Source organism: Mercenaria mercenaria, chromosome 14 (genome assembly GCF_021730395.1).
Source record: "Mercenaria mercenaria strain notata chromosome 14, MADL_Memer_1, whole genome shotgun sequence".
NCBI lineage: Eukaryota > Metazoa > Mollusca > Bivalvia > Venerida > Veneridae > Mercenaria > Mercenaria mercenaria.
Genome location: NC_069374.1, coordinates 37,589,912 through 37,612,544, shown reverse-complemented (window position 1 = coordinate 37,612,544; position 22,633 = coordinate 37,589,912). Strand labels below are relative to the sequence as shown.

General features: G+C 35.3%; 2 protein-coding genes across 3 annotated transcripts; one reads left to right on the top strand and one right to left on the bottom strand.

Moving 5' to 3' along the window:
* The first annotated feature begins 244 nt into the window (after window positions 1-244).
* Window positions 245-7,548, top strand: LOC123527291 (uncharacterized). 2 transcript variants are annotated; one of them, XM_045306661.2, is made up of 6 exons: window positions 245-457; window positions 1,984-2,047; window positions 2,386-2,706; window positions 3,378-3,538; window positions 4,560-4,796; window positions 6,051-7,548. In XM_045306661.2, exons 2-5 carry the CDS (start codon window positions 1,996-1,998, stop codon window positions 4,761-4,763), a joined length of 738 nt encoding a protein of 245 aa, XP_045162596.2. In that variant the 5' UTR covers window positions 245-457; window positions 1,984-1,995; the 3' UTR covers window positions 4,764-4,796; window positions 6,051-7,548. The 2 variants fall into 2 exon arrangements, with proteins under 2 accessions (XP_045162596.2, XP_045162598.2); XM_045306663.2 differs by lacking the exon at window positions 245-457 and adding an exon at window positions 1,715-1,734.
* Window positions 7,549-16,573: 9,025 nt separating this feature from the next.
* LOC123527289 (FMRFamide receptor-like) lies at window positions 16,574-21,452 on the bottom strand. Its single transcript, XM_045306658.2, has 2 exons — window positions 21,039-21,452; window positions 16,574-18,940 (listed from the first exon to the last, which is right to left on the bottom strand). Exon 2 carries the CDS (start codon window positions 18,568-18,570, stop codon window positions 17,215-17,217), a length of 1,356 nt encoding a protein of 451 aa, XP_045162593.2. The 5' UTR covers window positions 18,571-18,940; window positions 21,039-21,452; the 3' UTR covers window positions 16,574-17,214.
* Between the last annotated feature and the right edge of the window lie 1,181 nt (window positions 21,453-22,633).

The window sequence follows — 22,633 nt, the reverse complement described above, 5'->3', positions numbered from 1 at the left end:
ATCCATGGGAGAGTGCATTTTTCATGCATTCATATAGCTCTTTTTCACGACTGCCTTTTAAGGTCAGGCGATACATATATCAGTATCAGTGGATGTAATAATTTACAAAATGTATTTACTTTTTATTCAAACTATTCAGATTCAGATTTTTCATAATGTTTTCATATCTTTGATCCAATCAATACTTGATGTCAAGTAAATGTTAAAGAACGAATAATTATATCTTACCATATGTCACTGTGTGAATATATTATCATCATCTTAATGTCCATACATATGTTGTTTGTAGGACAGAATAAGAGAAAATTCAACTTTTAGGGCATTTTAGCGATCTATTGTATTTAATATACTGGACTCAAATCCTTGACTTTTACATACTTTCTGATGTTAAACGTCGGTATAATTCCGAACTTGTTGCTTGGATTTATGCAGTAACAAAATCTAGAGAAGATACACAGTAAGTATAGCGTTTTTGTTTTCAGTTTACGTTTTCACTGAATATTACGCGCATTTTAACATTTTGACATTTCGCGTGACCACTGTAATATGCAGTGTCGGGAATCAGTCAAAATTTACAAATAATGTGTATAACTTATGGCAACAATTACGTTGGAAAGCTTAACCTTTAAATATTTCTAGGTATTGAAAGTCTTAATCAGCAGTAGTAATTTTAAAGATAAGATACAGGCAAAAATAATTATGTCTAACAAGTAACCCTTTTACATGCAAATTAATAGTAAAGAGTGGCAATGTTAAAAAGAAAGCTTAACGGCATGCTTAGGACGTCCAGTTCGTCAGAGATGAAAAATCTTACCGATGATGACGCCATGAAACCATGATTCGGCGACGCCGTGATTACTCATCAAATCATTATAATTTTAATGTGACCTAGTATAGTGCATTCTATTTGACCTGGCGGGGCGTGGTTTCACGACGGCCAACTACATTATTATGTAGGGTATTTAGTACATGTTGAATTTAAATCGTTGGTTATTGAAGATAACGGAATTAAACAATTATATTGCTCTTACCTTTTTGCTCGATTTTGAGATTACCATTATTTGCATAAGTCAGAAATTAACACCGCCCCGCCAGGTCAAATAAAATGCTCTATAGCATATATATAAATTATGAGTTTTGAGCATTAATATTTCATGTAAGTGATAAACTTCAGTTCAAGTGTATATGTAAATAAAACGTATGTTACCAACCATGAGTAACAGTAAGATATTCAACTATCAATCATCCTTTAGAAAACTACTATTGCACCATCAATACAGATGCCGCGTAATCGATTCCTCACATTGCGGTAATTTATATATACATACTAAACGCAATGATTTCACCTAATGCTCACTTGAGGTATTTTCTTATTACATGTATTTGCCTTTATCAGTGTCTCTAATTGTTGGAATATGGGCCGGGACCATCATTACATAACTAAAGCACCACCTGAAAAGGCAAAAATATATAAACAAAACCAACAAGCTGTCTGATACACACATACATATACCCTTAGTATGGAATCGTTTGAAGTTATGTAATTACATGCTTCGCATTTTTCGTCTTAAGTCCGTATCACAAATACGCATTATATATTCAGGATGTCAAACGATATTAATCCCATATTGTTAAAAACCTATGGAGAGATTTGTTGCATCTGCCCCACTTGTCTTAACTTTCGGTCGATATGTCACGTAATTGTGTTACATGCCAGAAACAAAGATTTATTAGGTATATAACAAGATGTATATACTCGAGTTATATATCGGGTCTGTTATTTTGAATGGATTTTAATAATAAATCAAAATCTACGCTTATAAATTTATTAAATAGATACGCAAACGGCATTTGATTAAAAACACAGGTACATATGGTAAGAAATGTATCGTTTCAACTTTCGAGAATATACATAGTACAACACGTGATGTTCAAACCTAGTTCTAAGTTGATATTTATATGAATGTAATTATATATTTGTAGGCAAAGTGAAACATGGATTGGAGACATCTTGTTATCTTGTTCGTATGCTTTGTCAGTCTGTCAGGTAAAGATTGTGTTCAATTGCTCCAAAAGCTTTTCATATCAATACTTTCTTATTATTTTAGATGAATGTAGTTTTCAGTTTCGTTCATAATTGGGTAAAGCTTTTCCCGTGGATTTACATTAACTTACAGGTTATTGTTTGGATACCTGAGCAAATTATCATTTAAAAATGAGGTACCTTGTTTATGATAGTTAACGCAAAAACGAGTGCATGTAATTAGATATATTAATAATAGTACAAGCATGTATTACATCTTATCACAACTTGACTACAAAGACTTGGCAAAATATAGTCGGGACTACTTTTTGAAATTTGTACGCTCAATGTCGTAATTTCAGACGCGGAGGTTTCTATTTCTACCTTAAATACTCTTGGAGAGGACGGAAGTATTGAATGTGGTTCCCAGGTTATTCTGATGTGCAAAATACAATCTTTTGCTGGTACAATGAGCTGGAAAGCTGACAACACAACCATGATGAGTTGTATTTCCGGCTCCTGCCGAACACATCCGCCTTATCATCCTAACTATGGATTCGCCTTTGACAGAGTGAACGGAGTGTTTAACATTACAATTAATCCAGTAACATTTTCGGAGGACAAGAAACAATTCGAGTGTAATGATGGATCTGCGTCGCAATTCTTCACAGCGTCTGTAAAAGGTTATACACTAATCAGTAGTTTTATATAAACTATGTAATTCCATCCGCTCTATTTTCTCTTATTACATGTCTGATTATCTAAATAGGCGGTCAATGGTTAGTGTTATATGACCTGTCTGTATTCAGTACTCTATTTTGCTAGACTTAAGTCAAAAATTAAAGAAAGGTCAACTACAGATTCAGATAGTTTTTCAAAGTTACGGCTATATGACCGGTCTATATTCTGCACATACTTACTTGACTAAGAACTCAAAAATTTAAAACTTAAACTGTGAAAATTATTTTCTGATGTCATGCTTTAAAACCATTCGATCACTGGCTTGCAGGACAATAGTCAGAACTATTGGCCCTCGTTCCCTCAGATCTCGGGTAATAGTTTTGACTATTGACCGGCAAGCGGTTCAAAATTGTATGCTTTATCTAAAAAATGTTTTACTTTAGATTTAGTAAGTTACAGAAATGTAACACAAACATGTATTGAATGTCAATAGAAGTGGATAATTAGGATCCATAGTTCTGAATATTCGACATCATTGTTCTACATACACTCAATTTCAAATGAGACTTTTCTCTTAACGGAATTCAGATTCATCTAATATAAAATGTATAACGTAAAACTGCATGCCCATGTGTATGAAAGTTATGCAGTACTTTTTTGTTGCATCTTCCAGTGCTACCAGATAACAGAACTACTGTTCTAAGTAGCACAGACATCACAAACGGCACAAACAGCACAGACAACACAAATACAACAGAAGGCACAGAAATAAAAGTAACCACAGGATGTATGTATCCTGCAGAAAACGTCCAGTTCCAGTGGTATTTTTTCAAGGTATACTATTCTTTACACCACACAGAAATCGTTGACAAATCTCTTTATGTTACACGGAATAAAGAGACCGTAAACTTTTAAATGCCAGTTAGACCAGGTATATATATGAGCCGCGCCATGTTAAAACCAACATAGTGCGTTTGCGACCAGGATGAATCCGTACTGTTCGCTTTCATAGCCTATTGCAATTAGAGAAACTGTTAGCGAGCAGCATGGATCCTAACCAGACAGCGCGGATGCGCAGGCTGGTCTGGATCCAAGCTTGTCGCAAACGCATCATGTTGGTTTTCTCATGGCGCGGCTTAATTATATACATTAGAATTTTAGTTTAGTGCATTGCAAAAGGCGGTCATTTCAATTTTAGGATTGTCCCAATTTTGACATTTCCTATCAACAGAATTTCTCTCATTAAATAAAAGCAAAAAATGCTGTTACCTTCATATTTTTGTTTTGTTTTGGTTTTCCTTTAAAGCATCTGAATCATTGATTCAAAGAGTATATCAGATAAAGAAGTTTATTTGAGGCACGCCATGAGAAAACCAACATAGTGCGTTTGCGACCAGCATGGATCCAGACCAGACTGCGCTGATGCGCCGGCTGGTCTGGATCCATGCTGGTCGCAAACGCACTGTGTTGGTTTTCTCATGGCGCGGCTCATTCAGTTATCTTTTGACGGCTTCAGATGATATACATGTACCAGAATAAAACTATACATGTAGCTCTGTGTAATTCCTTTTGTAGTATTGGTTCACGTTTCCTGCGCATTATTATAATGTAAAACAATATAGGTACGTCAGGACGATGATTAGTAAGTTTTATACTTTTTGTTAACTTACAAGATAAACGAAAACAGAGATGTATAAAAAGATAATACAGGTTATTTCTGAGTCTTCATTGCTTAGCTTGACATTTTGAAAAACATGGAGAAATTTATTTCATCCAAATAAGGATATGTGCAGCTTCCTGTTTCTACCCTTTTAGTTAAAACAAACGTAAATGGTGTAGCTGAATGTCTTTTAAGGAAGGTGAAACTCCTGTTCTATACAATGATGGACAACAGACTGATGGTTCCACTAATGGTTCTACGACTGACTGTACCGCTGGAGACTGCGGGGGAGATGGCGTCAAACAAATGACGAGTGTATTGACGTTCAAACAGGATTCTGATGGGGAGGATTACTACATCCAAGCTGTGGTCACCATTCAGATACCCCTGATAAATTAGTCGTTACATCAAACACGTCTTATAAGTTGAAAGGTAAGGTGTCTAGATCTAGGAAAGGTAAGGTGTCTAGATCTAGGAAAGGTAAGGTGTCTAGATGTGTCTAGATCTAGGAAAGGTAAGGTGTCTAGATCTAGGAAAGGTAAGGTGTCTAGATGTGTCTAGATCTAAGAAAGGTAAGGTGTCTAGATCTAGAAAAGGTGAGGTGTCTAGATCTAGGAAAGGTGAGGTGTCTAGATCTAGGAAAGGTTGGGTGTCTAGATCTAGGAAATGTGAGGTGTCTAGATCTAAGGTGTCTAAATCTAGGAAAGGTAAGGTGTCTAGATCTAGGAAAGGTAAGGTGTAGGAAAGGTAAGGTGTCTAGAGGTAAGGTGTTTAGATCTAGGAAAGGTAAGGTGTCTAGATCTAGGAAAGGTAAGGTGTCTAGATCTAGGAATTGCAGTATTGCATCATATCAGTAAACAGTAAAAACAATAGCATGACTAAACTACTTTTACAATAATTTAAAAGTATTTCTTATATTTATATCTTGTTTAAAGGTTTAAACTCTGAAATATGTAATACTCCGGCTGTCAACATCAAGTTGTATAAATGTTTCAAATTGTATATGAAACTGTGTCATGAATGTTTTAAAGCCGATACATGTTGCAATCATACCTCAAACTATAATTGAAAAGTAGTGATAACTCCGATAGAAGTTTGTAAAGACGTATTGTATCTCTTGTTTCCCTTCCATTGAGACGATGTTTATAACTATCGCTTTATGGAGGGAAAAAATTTTTTTGTAAAAGTGTTGCCTAAAAAGGAAATGTTGCGTTTATGCTAGCAAAGATACCCTGAGAGTTTCGTCATCAATTAATGAAACAACATTTGATTATTTAAATCTTTGTGGTGTCAACAAACAAACAAAAAATGTAGATTGTTATATCAGATTGTTGAAACTTAAGTTTGTATTCTTATTTCAAACATGCGCAAAAGCCTTAATAGATTAAAGATTAACCCCAGAACTCCGCTAGTCGATCTAACGAAAACATACAAAACAAACTTCAGTTTTAACAACTTTATCTCTCTACTGTATTAGGCATTTTGTTTTATTTTTCTAACATTTTTCTACAAACACGAAAAAGGAGAGAGTTTCAAATAAGCTTTCAGCTTCTACTCAATCCTGTATGCCTTTTTGATATATGTGTATGTTTTGAATGAATTGTGATTAATAACAAATGGTTTAAACCAAACATGAAAAAAAGGACGATAACTGGGGCTGTTCAATTTTTCAGTCGTATTTTACAGTTTCAGATGAAAAGATCTTTTCATTGTTCGGAGCCCTTGGAACGAATGTTGGACTTATCGTTGTTTTAACTGTCATTGGAATCGCAATTGTTGCTATAACGATCGCCATCTTTGTTGTACTGTTGTCTAGAAGACCGGCTGATCCAGAAAAGGAACATATTGTTAAAAATTAAAAGACAAAACACATATCAGTGTTCAAAGTTTAAAAAATGACTATTGTGTCTATAATATGTGTCTACGATTTACTAATTCGTAATTATTTTCTGTGTCCTTTCAACATGAATGTAAAAGGGGTATACATCTACATATATACAGAAGGAGAAAAGTACAATGTCTGATGCACATACATGTATGCTTTACAAAGCCTGCTAGTAATTCCTAATCATTATATAGATCAGACAGTGTATCTCTGATATATTAAATAAATGAACAATTACAGGAAAAATGTTTTTGTTTCACTCTGAATGAACAATTACAGGAAAATGTTTTTGTTTCATTCTGATACAGTGTACATACCAATATCTGACTTGCAAAGATGCGAGATATATAGAAGTCCCTCAAGAAAACGTGAATTACAATGTTCAATGATTATTTCAGAGAATTTGCGAGATCTGATTTAAATAACGTTATACCAAATGCCCTCTACAATGTGTCTGAAGCCTGAACACATTTTGAAATTGGAAAAAATAGGTACTGATAGAAAAAGTGTTCCTACAATTTTGAAATTTTGAAAACGACATATTAAATAATGTCAAGTGTCCAATAGGAAACATGAGAAGCGACACCGAAACCTCAGACATACATACCAACACGTGGAAATTGGCGAACGTGTAAATGCATACACAAGCACATAGGCAAAGCACTTGTCAGACTGCACACATATACAAAAATGAATGCAATACTAAAACACAGATTAAACACTAGCTACAGATTTACAGTGGATCTACTTCTACCCTTTATACCAAATAGAACATTTTGGATTAACTTCTATTGCGAAAATTTATCATTGAAATGCTTAAAGGGACTAAACCACAAATTTAGGCGAAAAACAATTTCTCTCAGAAATCCATTAAAAAAAAGAAAACTCTGAAAGTTGCTAGTGGTTCAAACCTATTGACAAAAGATTTCTGCAAGATATTCTTATAAATAACCAACAGTAGTGTGCCGTTGCAACGCTTTTGAAATAATGCAGAAAAATACCTTCTTGCTTTTTACCAATATCAAACTTTTATTTTCAACGATTTTATCATATTACAGTTTTAGATATACATTCTGTGCCAAACTGTGGGCGAGTAGCTTTAAATTCAGATGTTGCAATGTTTTAGTTTTCCAGTCTCCCTTGTTCTTTGTATTTAGATCAGGCACTATTGTGATCGATAATCCAATCTTCCCGGAACATTGATTTTTCACACTGTAATTGTTTATTTTCTCTGATTACTTTAATCGCCATCAGTTACGATAAAAAACAACCCTGTTAAATGCGTCTGTCCTTCAGATTCGCTGACTTTAAGAACGATCGGCTTTATTATATTTAATTGTAGTTGCTCATGTAATACAATGTAACTGCATGATGCGTTATTACTCAAATTTTGTTTTATTTAAAAACAATCCAAAAATGATCGACCATTTTTGACCACAATTCACAATGGGTTGTCCTAAACGTAAGCTATCTCCGATAAAATCGGATGCTAAACTTCGGAAATTAAGTGTCTTTGGATTTATTTGTTTGTTTGTTTTGGGTTTAACGCCGTTTTTCAACAGTATTTGAGTTATGTAACGGCGGACAGCTAACCTAACCAGTGTTCCTGGATTTTGCACCAGTACAAACTTGTTCTCCGCAAGTAACTACCAACTTCCCAAATGAATCAGAGGTGGAAGACGAATGATTTCAGACACAATGACTTTTATCAAATCTTCACGGAGAACATACGGCCCGCTCAAGGATCGAACTCACGATCCCGTGATCCGTAGATCGGCGCTCTCCCTATTGAGCTAAGCGAGCGGATGATTTTGGATCTCAAATTGCAAATGAGAATAGCGTACGTGAAAATGAAGACAGTGCAAATGAAGTTGTTTCGTTCGAAGATAGACAGTCCGTTGAAATTAACTCAGTAAAATCTGTGCAAAATTCAGTTTCTCGTGTTTCGGAAAAATCTGTTCAAAATTCTTCTGTTTCTAAGGTTAATAAGTCAAACAGAGTGAAATTAGTTCCCTCACGCATTTTTAAATATTAAATGGTCGATCATTAGAGACTGTCTAGAATATGAACCCACAAAAATCTGATGTTCTGTCGCGTGTGTAAACAAGCAAAAGTTGAAACTTCAACTTCGTTCACATCTGGATGTGTTACCTTGGAGCTAGAAAATATCCAGACACGCGAAAACCTGAAGACAAAGAAAGTCGGTAAATTATATATCCCTTCACAAATTCATAATTTAAGTAAAATTAGTCCTGTGTCAGAAACATTGCAAGCTATCTTCATGTGATTGTCGGTAATCATCAAAAGTTTTCGAAAGCCAGCTTCTTGTTGTTAGAAACATCAAAGGGTTATGACGTTACATAGACAGTTCCTGATGTACTTTACCTGAATCTGGCCATGTTTCGACCTATCAACTACTGTCAAATAATTGGTATTTGTAGAGTCTAATGTATGAATTTTATTTGTCAGGCAATAACACGCCCGTGCAAAAGCCGTTAAACAATGTGAGACTGCCCGAGCCAAACATTTACGTGGAGCCGAGGCGGCAGTTGTTGGTGCTATGAGAAACGTAGTCTGGTTAGCCGCTCACGGCGTATCCAACTAACTGCTTCAAGATATAAACCAGTAATGTGAAGACCAGGTATGTGACTGAATGAATATTAATTAAAACAATATGGGTCTCAGGACTTCGGATGCATAGAAAAAAGTAAGCCCTGTCAGAACTGAGCCTTCTGAAACACCAATTATCTTTATGAATAAATTTAAATGAATGGGTGTAAGTGAATGAATGAATCAATGTGTATTACTATTAATCAAAACAATATTGGTCTTAAGACTGAGCCTTGTAAAACAACAACTTATTTATTATCAATAAATTTGAATGAACGAGTATGATTGAATGAATCAATCAATGTAAATGAATATAAATTATAACAATATTGGTCTCAAGACTGAGCCTTGTGAAACACCAGCTTAATTTTCATGAATGAATTTGACTGAATGAATGCGATTGAATGAATGAATGAATGAATGAATGAATGAATGAGTGACATATGAATAAAGTCATTTTTGTAATTCTACAACTGAAACAAAAACTTAAAATGAAGCATATCTTCCACACCAGATGGTTTTCCTTTGACTATGCTTTAAAGGACCACTTGACGAACCATAATGCTATGTTATCGGTATTATTTGCGGACAAAAGTTCTGGTAAAGTCCATGTCAATTTATAAATTCTTGAATACGACTCACTTCTTGTCTGATGTTGTTCATCATCTGTGCCGCTTGTCAAAAGTTGTTCCAGGCTGAAAATATTAATTTTGCTTCAGTCTTGCCACTGTTTCAATGCAACATTTCCAATTTCGTAAAAACTAAAATAAAAAAAAAATCTTATATACAGATTTTAATCAATTAAACAGTATACACAATGGAGCAACATATCTAAGCAGTGAAAAGAAAACTAGAACAATCTTTGGGGCGAAGTTATAGTGGAATAAGATAAACAACATGTACAGACATAAATTATTGTTTTAAGCCTCGCATTCTAGAATTAAGCACCAGAGACGACAGTTTTTAATTCAGACATGTTTATGAAAAATATGCATCATATATCGAAGAATATCTTGCAGATAGTTGAGGTACGATTGATTTATTACACTATTCATCCTGGTTAAGCAAACATACGATAACTGGATTCTTTTCCGAGTTACGGACTGATGTGGGCCGTTCCGAATATCATAATTTTCACGATATATTCGTGCGCAATGAGATGTATGAGATTATACATGTATGAGTAGGGTAATCCTCTCTGCATTACTTGATATACAAAATGCACGTGTAAATCGTGGTACGATGGTGTAATAATGTGATTTTGGCTATTTAGAAGACTTTTATGAAAAAAGGCTATCCTGGCGGCTACAAAGCAGAAAGGTTATATCCAAATTTGCACATAACTGAATAATTCCGCAAAGGAATTCGAAGCTGACATTCATGAAATATGCGCGCGTTGGGTTTTTATTTGTTAAGTCAGGGTAAAAATGACAAACGCTTAATAACCAAAAATCTGCTTCATATATACGATGCTTGTGGTGATATAGGCGTATATATGACGTCATGCATAACATATGATGAAACATGGATTGCATTCTACTAACTTCTCGGTGGGTGAACACGGCGACAGGCCTAAAGATGCTCGGCAGTCAAGGTCTGTGAAACGCTTTTACACGCTTTATTTTTTAATACAGGAGGTAAATGTATGATAGTCCAAGTTTCTGCCCTGAGCGCATGGCTGTTACAGGTTCTTCTTCGAGTCGAAACTATCCTTGCAGCAGTGATGCACCACATCACCAAGCACGACAATGTCACGGCTCATGTTTGCACAGCGGGACATCAGTACCTGACATCCAAGGGACTTAAACTTCGCCCTGTAGCCCAAAATCTTGACCCCAATGTGATATAGGACTGAATTCTCATCTTAATCAACGCCATAGGGGGCGCAGTTGTGTGATCCGAATGGCCGTGGCTGAGCTGTGTAACTATACATAACCTAATAGATTAGACGATTAAAAGTGTATGAAAGTCAAGGGGGGATACTTTAAAGTCTAAGATTGTCACATATTACTAAAATATTCAGTATTCTTAACACGGCACATGTTGCAAGACTTCCGCAGCTTTTACAGTTTTCACTTTTGCTTTACAACAGCTTCCAAAGGATGTTAAGGATGACATCATACACCTCGCATTCTAGTTACAATAGCAATCAGAACTCTCTAGCTGTAGGCAGATGTTCATTGATAATTATTGCACTGAAATGCATACATAACTAAATTGTTCCAATGAGATTTCAATTAAGTGAAAAGATGTCTTCATAGAGTTTAAATGAGCTGCGTATTTACTTTCTGTTACAATTATTATAATAATATGGCACACACAAACCATTGTGATCGCGACAACTTCTTTACCATAACTGTTTAAAATAGAAAAACAGAAAATTAATATTAAGGTACACAAACAATACATAACAACAAAAGTTCAGCTCATCTCGCTTCGCATGAGGTATCAGCAGCGAAACCTATACTGGCTGTGTCAGTGCTACTTCCGTCGTTGGAGTCAGTCGTGTCATCTGCCAAGTTAATGACGATTCTGTCCTGATGTTCGACCATGTAATGATTGTATTCCTTCATCTGTTCTATCACCTTCTCAACGTGATCACAACCATTTCTCCACCTGTCCTCCCCAATCTCCGCAAATGCAACGTTGGTAAGATTCAGTGTGTCATCAAGTCTGAAATGATGGAACAGCACAAGAGTATAAAAAAGCAAGACAGAGTGTAAACTGAAAGAATTACATTTTCTTTAAATGTTAACAGTGGGTGTTGTCCTTTTATTGTAATACTAACCTGAAAGTAAAATTCCGATGGCGAACAAGGGACTTAAACCGGCTCTTAAACAACTTTATGGCATTGAATTCAGAATGGTAAGGCGGAAGGCGCAGGACGTCTGGACCCTGGCGTCGTATAATCTGATCTACGGAATATGATTGTGTGTTTATGCAGAGTTGTGGCTTCAACAAGCCATCTTCAATGGCAATGTTATGTTTTCGAAGCCATTCCTGAAAAAAAAATGACAAAAAGACAAAAGTATTGCAAAATACAGTTGGACTAATTCGAGCGATTATTTTTATTACATAGATTTATTTCAAGTTTTCTCAATTTCCTCCTTTCTAGAACTAGAAGTCGGGAAGTTCTCTGCTTGCATCTAGTGATAACTTGCATTGTCCATTACAATCGCAATGGGACTATGTAGATTGGGAAGTAGCTTTTCTTCTAACCACTTCGTGAAGTTTTGCCCGTTTATTTCGTGGTGATAGTCTTCAGTTGATGATGAGACTTTGTACACCAGTCGAGCGCCCGCGATAATTTCGTTGCGGCTTCCGGCATTAACAACTATCAACCGTTGTGTGCGGTTACAGGGGAGTATAACACCCGGCATGTCATCCCGTTGCTAACATTTCTTGGTGATAAAATACTTTGTCAATCCATGTTCCGTCCATGTAAACAAGACAATATCCCTTCAATATCTTTCTTAACATAAAACGCCAACCACTATTTGACAATGGAGGGCTTCTCTATGAGAACCTTACTGTTATCGGTTGTTCTCCTCTAATAGAAGCCCTACTTTCACAGTGTTTTCCGTAATAACCACTAACTGATTTCTGTTTTAGGACAGTCAAAAGATTATTCAAGTCGGCAGCTGACGGCGATGAGTATAACATAGATGAATTTTGTTCATTATGACTGACTTGTCAAATCCATCTACGGATTTTAAGGTACTCGTATCGAGCGTAGCGGCAACCTATGTGTTCCTGTTTCCCTCAGTTTTTTCTGCAACTTAAAATCTGTTCGTCTGCTGATGCCAGTTGCTTGAATTATCCGTTGAGTAAACGAACACTTGTCCAGTTTTAGATTTATCTAAAGTACTCGGACACGCTTGTGACAAGTAATTTGTAAATTAGATCTCAGTTTTGATCTGAAGATTTAAGTTGACATTTTCAAGACGGTTCAGTGTAATGTACATAGAAGAATGTTGAATACTAGTGCATTCCTTTCCATAAATGAACCATAAAAATCATGATAAGTGTGGCAATTGTCCCTCCTGTTAAGTTTTAAGATAGTTAAAAAGATAATATGTTCAGAAATAAGGCTCGAACATGCAACTCCCGTGATTGGTAGCTAAACGTGTTGTATGCACAGCTAATTGCACATGTGACATGCTTTCAATTAAGAAATGTATATCTAATATTGTATTTTCGCTATTTAGGTTCGGAAAACGAAAATTAATTTACAGAAACATACGGAATATTCAACAGTGGCGGGTCAATACTTTCTGACAATAAACTTGTTTATTACACTCTTGAGCTATCATGTACACATCCCTACATACACTGCTATATGGTTTACATGTATTTACGACTTGAGAGGGTAGCGTTCTTCGAGTCTGATTTTCCCTATTTTATCCTTGGTTTTGATACTAAACTAATATTTAGTAGTTGGAATTATTGTTGACCAATCGTTATTAACATTTAATTTAAAAGAAAAGAAAATGACGACACGTATTCCTGAAAAGTCGACACTAAATTAATACATTAAAGTAATTCCTTTGAACACATTAAACATCGGGATGCTCCGAATGATACATGATATTTACAAGCCGTCATAAACACGCCGCTGACATTCAGTTGATATTGAGTAATTGACGTAAAACGATAATCAAACATGGAATGACTTTATCTAGCAGTATTTAATATAAAATAATATTGAATGGTAAAGGTAAATGGTAAAGTTATTTACCATCATTTTGTGAAACGATGTTCGACTTCTTAATAACATAAATTTTAACTATGTACCCTAATTTTAGAAAAAGCTGAAACAATTCTACCTTTCTCCCAACAATTTACTGGCAAACCATTTACCGAGGCAATCGTGATAATGTGCGCGGCGCTCAACGTTGTCGGAAAGCGAATGCACTTAATTTTTATGAATTCCTTAAACAACGTAAAACAAGTAGTTACACTCGACACTCGTCAAAAATAACAATCATCTGATCACTCTCTCAATACTTCTTTCTCCGAAATCATAAAGCGACCCATTCCAACCAAATACTGTAACATCGCCTTGGAAGCCATGTTGGCGTCACAAAACACATGCACCGCCTCGGTAGCTTAGTGGTAGAGCGCCCGCTTCGAGTGCGGGAGGTCGTGGGTTCGATCCCAGGCCGTAACATACCAAGACGTAAAACAATGGTACTTGCAGCTGCCTCGCTTGCGCTCAGCTTTAAGAGGATAGTGCTAGGACTGGTCAGCCCGGTGTCAGTATAATGTGACTGGGTGGGATATCATATGTCTACGGTGTGATATTCCAGTGAAGCAAAACTTGAAAGTTGGGCAATGGGCTCACTGCTACAAGTAGGCCATGTCGTTTATATGATTGAAAAAATGATGAAAAAGATACTAAACCCGAAAACACACATGCGCGCACACAAATGCACATGCATGCATGTCTGTTTGTCTTTATGGCAGGTACCATAAGATTTATAATGTTAACATGCTGATAAGATATAGTGTATCTCAGAGATCGGTCCTTGGTTACCTGATGTACATTAAACCATAGGGCGAAAGACGCAGACTTCACGGACTGCCCAAGTTCTATGCTGACGACTCCCAATCGTACCTGTCTCTCAAGCCAAAGCTATATCTTGAAGTGTCGCGTTTTTGCCTCGCCTATATCATCTCATGGAAGAATTAAAACATGCTGAAGCTGAATGCAGATAAAACAGAGGTAAAGCTGCTCATACCAATGTATACAATCTAGACACATTGCAGACATATTGGTAAAGGTTGGACAGAACCTTCTCCCTCCAACTGTATGTGTCTTAGTTGAATGCGGCAGCGGAGATTCTTTTATGGCATTCGGCTATACATTAAAAGCCTCGTCCCCAAGAAAGATTATAGCAGACTTACTCGATTACACCAGGCTTATACTTTAAATTACTTCAAGATATGTTACCTGTAATAACATTTAGCATTGTGTATCAAGCCAGTTTTTTCAAATGAATAAGTTAGAATTACTCGAGTTTTTGGTTATTCCTAGCCTGCTTATGTAGTTTGAGTATAAATTGTTGTTTGTGTAATACATTTTTAAACATGATATATACCGAAACGAAATAAATGTTCACCTACTTTCATTCTCAATTCCTTAGGTACATCGGGAGTAAACATAGATCTGAGTCACGTGACATGTAGCTTAATATACATTGGAAGCACGGGTTTCAGTTCACTTCAGGCAGACAATTCTGAATTCAATGTGGTGTAATTTAAATCGATATTTCTTCTTATTTCTTTTACTTATTTGATGTATCTTGGTTCATTTTTTTTATTTCTGTTAAAGTATTGGATTATTTGACGATTTCTTTATTTCGTAAACATACACAAGTTGCTAATTGTTCATTACACGAACTTACATTTGTCCAGTCCTGGATGATCCTGGAAACAATTCGATTCGCTGCTGACAAGTAATATGTTTTTTATCAAAAATGGTCTTGATATTTTTTTCGGCATTTTCGTCATCTGGTCACCTACTTATACAAAAAAAAAATATCGAATGAAAGTGCATTTCATTCAACAAACGAACCCCAAAAAATCATGGTAAGTTTATTAACATCATGGTGGTGATTTTCTTCCTTGTTTGCAGATAAAATTTGAAGAAAAAAAATATACAGTCAGACAGAGGACCCGAACATACAACCTCAAGATCGGCTGTCAAGCATTTTGTCCGCACAACGAGACGATACCAAATGTCTTTTTTATATTTGTTTTCCAATAGTTGTATTATTATGTAGGTCTGGACATCGAATATTAGTTTACGTATAAGTTGTGACAATCCACCGACATCTGACTTGTTTTCACTGTGAGGAGGCTCTAACAAATATTGATCTATTGCTTAAAATGTCAGTTTTTACCATGTTTTTCTGTGTTTTGTGCATAATTATCTTTGTTTCTTAGTAAGGGTCGTCTGGAATGTCAATTGAAATCATTAACTTATTCTTCTTATGAGGGACAGTGTATGGAAATTTGAAGTCGTATTTTCTCTTCCATTTTGGGGGGAAAATCTCTAGAAGGAAAACAAGGAAATATACGCAATATTCATGAGTGCTAGGTCAATACTTGTGGACAATATCAATGCTAATTACTTACAAATATGTTTTCATTGCGAATCACGTACACACCTGTTTACGTGAAACAGAAAGCTTGCAAGCAAGAGCGAATCATGATTTGTTATAGATAAGGGTAATAAACTTGTAACCAATCAGGATTAGAGAGAAGTAAAATGATGAGTTCTCGAGTAGATTTTGATCGAACATTGCCAACAATAGAAAGTTTGTAAATAAAGTGGAGAGGTTGCGATTGCTACATCGCAATATGAGCCGTGCCATGGGAAAACCAACATAGTGGCTTTGCGACCAGCATGGATCCAGACCAGCCTGCGCATTCGCGCAGTCTGATCAGGATCCATGCTGTTCGCCAGCAGTTTCTCTAACTGCAATAGGCTTTGAAAGCGAACAGCATGGATCCTGACCAGACTGCGCGGATGCGCAGGGTGGTCTGGATCCATGCTGGTCGCAAAGCCACTATGTTGGTTTTCTCATGGCACGGCTCATGTGTACTGCTTGAACTGCCCTAACCTTACTCAGTCGGTACAGGTAAATTTAAGTATTTTACGGCTGAAAAGGATCAGTCTCATGTCTTTTTTTTACACATATCAGGTATTTAGCTCCAACCAAACTTCCTCGACGGTATGCGTTTTTGTCTATGATGGGTAGGTGTACTTGCATGGAATAATTTACTTCATATCATTCTAAAACGAAATAGACATACTTTAGTCTAGTATATTTATTTCTAGCATTTTATTGATTTATGTTTTAACTACTATGCTGCATAGTACAGAATTAGAATTATAAAATCTAACGAGTCTTTCATCAAAGTGAATGTTCAATTATAATTCCACTGTTACTATGCCACGTGCCAGGTTTAAAGCGTTATCTTGATCACCATCCTAAATACGAACCAATCGTGATGTTTGTTGCTACACGTTATAAAAGCCTGTCTGCCATAATCATAACGAGGTATCAGGTAATAGTACAATAACTTCCAAGTAATGCATGTTTAATTGATTGATTAGTACTTCAATCCTATATCACGAGAACAGGCAGACAGATTGAAAATACTTTTTACCGAAAAATATTGTCATTTTTATTGTGAAAAAGTGACAAGCGAAAGTGGAAATTTATTTTAAAACTAGGTTCAGGATGTCATAGTGCATCATTGTAGATTTCAAAAGTACATAAAAGGTGCACGCAACAATTTTGCAACTCCACCCACTAACTTTGTCTCCGATTGTTCCATGTTGTCTTACTTCTTCCCTGGCTTCACTGATCTATGCTTCCCCAGTAGAAGATAAACACGCGACCTCGTAAAACTAAGTGCATCCCTCATGTGCCTCAGGACCGGTTCAATAAATGTTCGGTACAAACGTCTGCGGAACGACTTGTTGACAATTAGATATATATAGAAGTTAGTGAGAAACGATAACACGAGACATATTTCATAGCACATATGAAACATTCTGTTGTTTTCAAGCTCTATATCTCTACCCATATTAACAGTCACATCTATGCTGTTGTACAGTAGTAAAATGATATACGGTATCTCGGGAACCAGTCGAACAATAACAACAGAAGTAACTACAAAAGAAATACGTCGATTATCATTGACCCTTTTTGAATACTGAGACGAGTAACCGTCCAGTCTTCGGAAATTTTCTTCTCCTTTCATAAGTTTGTTTATAAACAAAAGCGTAAAAATTACAAGTGTTACACACGGAATGAAATGCCGAACTATGAACGCTGTCCATAAATATATACAATCTAACCCGCAGCCAGCTTCTGTAAGTTCCCAGTGGCAAAGCCCTCCTACAGCCCTTTCACTTCCCAAATGATACACATGAAGGAATGGACATAAAACGAATGCAGAAATGCAATAAATTTTCACAATCCTGAATTTATTAAAACAAGTTCTATATCTATAGGGATGTGCCACTGATAGATACCTTTGTATTTCTAGGAATAATGTAAGAAAGATCGAAATTGTATGAAACGATTTCGACAAAAAGTACTTTGAGATCATGAATCCTTGACAAAGACTCTTACTGAGAATATATCCGTCTACTGGTGGTAGTGTTGGTGAAAGGTAAGCTGTTGATGACAGTATTTTGTTACAACTCGCTGTTGCGTTGGAACTCATTTCAGAGCTTTGAGTTACACTGAAGTAGGTGTCCAAATAATCAGTATCTTCAGCTGACTGGTTATAATAATTTTGATATAGATTGAAGATTGTGTTTCTATTCTGTTGATTAAATATTTCTTGAGACTGGTTCACGATATTATTATCGTAATAAAACTCTGGTAGTGGATCGTATCTCTGGAACACCATAATGTAAGTTGGTATAGTAACCAGTCCGGTTAAGGAATCGGAAATAGCTATCGCTGATAGAATGAGATTTGTTGGGCTGCGCATTGTTCTATGAAGAAATACTAACAAGATTAGAAGATTTTGGAAGAACGTTATAAGAACTAGAATTTCCCAAAGATATAGGTAAACTGGTCTTTCAAACGAGTATCCCGGATACATGTATTCATCTCCATAGTCATAAGTGTAATTAATATCGAATGGTACCGTACTTACTTCGTCAGTGGTATAAGCAATCATATCCGAACAGCTGACGTTGAATTCCTCTATATTACCATTTAGATGTCCAGCTTTTACATTTTTTATGATAGTTCTTGAATTTTATCTAAATTTTGATAAGAAATTCAGTTTGTTCTTCAAAAATTAATTAAAATCTATCCTGTCATTTTTTTACTTCCGTTATTTTTGTTGATCAGGTTCTAGACATTTCAGGTGCTCGTGACACACAGTATACAGGATGTGCCTCTTTGCATCCGTTATCGAAAACACATTTCTTTTCACTTAGAATGGCAACATTCACCAACAGTTTTTCAGTCTTCATTCTCGTCTATAGAACAGGGACTAAACTCACTCATGATTGTTCGTTTCCTCTGACTTGATGTTGTAGAAACTGAAAGTAATAGAACAGTCATAAATAAAACAAAAGTAAACTTTTTTCTTGTACAATTGCAAAACATGTTACACTACACAGTAACAGGCCGACATTAAGCTGGATACAAGGTCAGTACAATTCCCATTTCCTCAAGTTTGAAAATCTATGAACATGATCACAGATCAGTATTAACGAATTTATAAACGATATAATGAATAAATACTAAGAGAATTATCTATAATTTCATATATAATGTGTTATGAGCGACTTTGTTGTTGTTGTTGAAAGTTGTACACGTAAATTGTTTATCAAATATGTATTCCTACATTTCGTAAATGTTCTCAAACCATCACATCTCATTGATATGAATCAGTATGATACGGGACACGTAAATCCGTCCTTTAAATAATACATCTTTCTTAAGAGTTCATTTTCTCCGAACACTTTTACAATGGAGATCCAAGCACTTAATGATTTTATGATAGTATCAAGAAAAAAAAATCACGTGTTCGTTAGAACGCGAAAATAACGCCCAATTTTTGTCCATTTAGAATAATACGGATGGAACCGTTTTGTTTTTTCTCTCTTTATTCCAAGCAAATACACTATTTACTCTAAATCAGCATGTTTTAGGCATTATATAGCAATACAATCTTTGTTTTGTACTTAATTACCATGCGATTGATTACCTTAGAGAAGGTTAACATTTTGTCAATAGATTTCTTGTTGCCTTACTCAAGAACTTAGCAAACTGATATCATAAACAAATGAGCAGACAATTTGTATAGAAATCATGAAGAAAATACTTGTGTGGTTTTGGTTAAACATCGTTTTTTCCTACAAAAGTCCAGTCCTGTAACAGACGTCGGTTTACCTTGAAATCCATTTTTGTCTTATTTTCCGCAAGTTACTGTGACATTTATGAAAATTTAGTAAAGAAATATCCTCAACGTACAAGCAATATGACGTCATATATGAGCCGCGCCATGAGAAAACCAACATAGTGGCTTTGCGACCAGCATGGATCCAGACCAGCCTGCGCATCCGCGCAGCCTGGTCAGGATCCATGCTGTTCGCTAACAGTTTCTCTAATTGCAATAGGCTTTGAAAGCGAACAGCATGGATCCTGACCAGACTGCGCGGATGCGCAGGCTGGTCTGGATCCATGCTGGTCGCAAAGCCACTATGTTGGTTTTCTCATGGCGCGGCTCAAATATTAGTAGAAAAATCTCTAAATACAGGTCAAGTTGTTTCTTTTATTTTTTTCAATCACGAACGTAAACACGCATAAAATATGTCGCATCTAGACTGCATACATATAACACATGGTGTAAAACTATCACTCCTGAGTGCTATGAATTTCTGTATTTCCCATTTTGTTCCTGTTACATGCAATAGTTCTTTGCTGAGGTGTGGCAAAATTTAAAGACTGAACGCCAATGTCACGTTCCTGATACATACAGTCAACCATAATTGAATGGTTCATTAGGTGCTTGTTCTTTCATCCATCACCGTAAATCAAGCATTTTAAGAAATTTAGACCCGTTCAGTTTTCAGCAATAAGCGGAAATTCCGAAACAATCTTTATCTATTTTCAAACATTAAGAATTTAAAGCCGAAATGGCATCTTTTCATTTATTTAGAAATGTATACTTCTCTGTTTAACGTCCAGATGACATTTCCACCACCAGAGTGGACAAGTATGTTTGTTCTAGTTCTATTCTTACTATAGCAAAGACAGTGATCAATTTTAGATTATTTTGATTCAAAGATAATCAATATTCCTAAATATATAAATTTCGAAACGTTTTGAAAATTGTCTTTGGTAAAATGTTTATGAATAATGTTTTCGAGACATTTATGTATTATACGATTAGGTAATAATTTTCAATTAGTATACCTGTCATTTTAGTGATATAAAATCATTGTGTATGTTTATAAAAGTTTGTGCAACGACGCTTCTCTCACTGACTGGTTCACTTTTAATCAAATCAATATGGTTAAAAATCTCAAGCTGAAACATTTTTTTTTTTAAATCTGTTTCCAATTTTTGAAATATATTGCTTCTTATTTAAACAAAACTATTTCTGAATGGATTTAAAAATGTAAAACAAACCTGTTGAAATTCTTCGACAATCTCTGCTTTAATTCCTTCCTCTAAAATTATCCGAGCTGAAATGACATTTCATTACGCTGGCTAGGTTATCTTTAACGGTCATCACATCATTCGTTATTTGCACGATTTCTGTGTAAATGGATATTTCTGTTTGCGGAAGAGTACAAATGGAGACTTTTTGTATGCGGATTGAAAGTATGATTCCGGAAATGCTGTAATGTTACTACGCTGTGATAAAAGCATTCGTTTAAGAAATATACGGGAAAATGTTATTTATATATAATAATTGTAACACACCTCCGTAATGCGTTCTGACTATATCAATCTCTGATTACTATACTTCAAAGTAAAGTAAGTAAGTAACTGTTTAATAACGTGACATGTTTTATATACAGTACATACATATTACAATAAATGATGACTCTTCACAACACCTGGCCCAATGGGCCTATATGTCACCTGTTAACTCATTACACACTTATAACATGATCTTAAGTGGGAATAATAAATAATAAGATATGATATTAATTCACAGCAAATATGGCATTTTGTTAACTAAAACAGTACAGTATAGTATGTAAAAGTTTGTAACAGTTACTATAATAGTGTTAGTTTTATTTATTAAAGTAACATGTTCTAAAATGATCGTTATCATGGATGATATTAATAATGCTGTTATAATAGTATAATAATAATTACGGGGATAATACAGAGTGAATACATGCTAGCGGAAATATTACTAGACGAGAAATTATAAAAAAGAACTTTAAGATTCATTATCAGACTTAGCTGACACAAAAATTGTTTTGAGAACATGGGGCCTGAATATTGAAAAGACTACATGAAAGGACCCGGGCTATTCATGATTGGTAAGCCCTAGCACCCCTTGCATCTCCTTATTCGGAAATCTCATGATTTTTGCACTTTTAAGCTTATAGCCACATGAAACAATTAATTTGTAGATATGTGATATTCTCCATTTTGTTGAAAACATTAATGACACTTGTCACACACGTGTGTTTGTTTCATTACGAGAGAGGTTGTATGGTGAGCCATAAATCCCATAGAACTCCACTAAAATAGTACTAACAATTCGGATACTTTGGCAATATTTGTTGCAGTTTATATATCGTGCTTCGTATTTTAATGGATTCATCTTGCATGGATATCGTTCATGTACGCTTCCTTGTAACGAAGATCATTATGAGTACTTAGGAGTACAATGTATGTACATACAACCGGCGTAACCTCTCCATTCTTGTAAAGCTACTTACCGCTTCATAACAAAACATATACGCGTAGTTTGTTTTGAGGCATCAATATTTTGTCTGATGTATTATCATAGTAGCAAGTTTCGAAAGGAAAACTATCTTTGAATTATAAAATAAATCAGAACTCTATCATGTTATTTAACGGTTGACTGGTACAGGATTTAATGTAGTTTGATTAATGTAAATTTATTCATTAGATTGTAAACTGAGAGCATAATTTCAAAGAAACAAAAATATCTTGACATTCTTTGACTATTTGAATATTTGCTAAAATACTATTACTAGCAAATTAAGTTTAACAACTTCACAGCAGATACTTAGCTT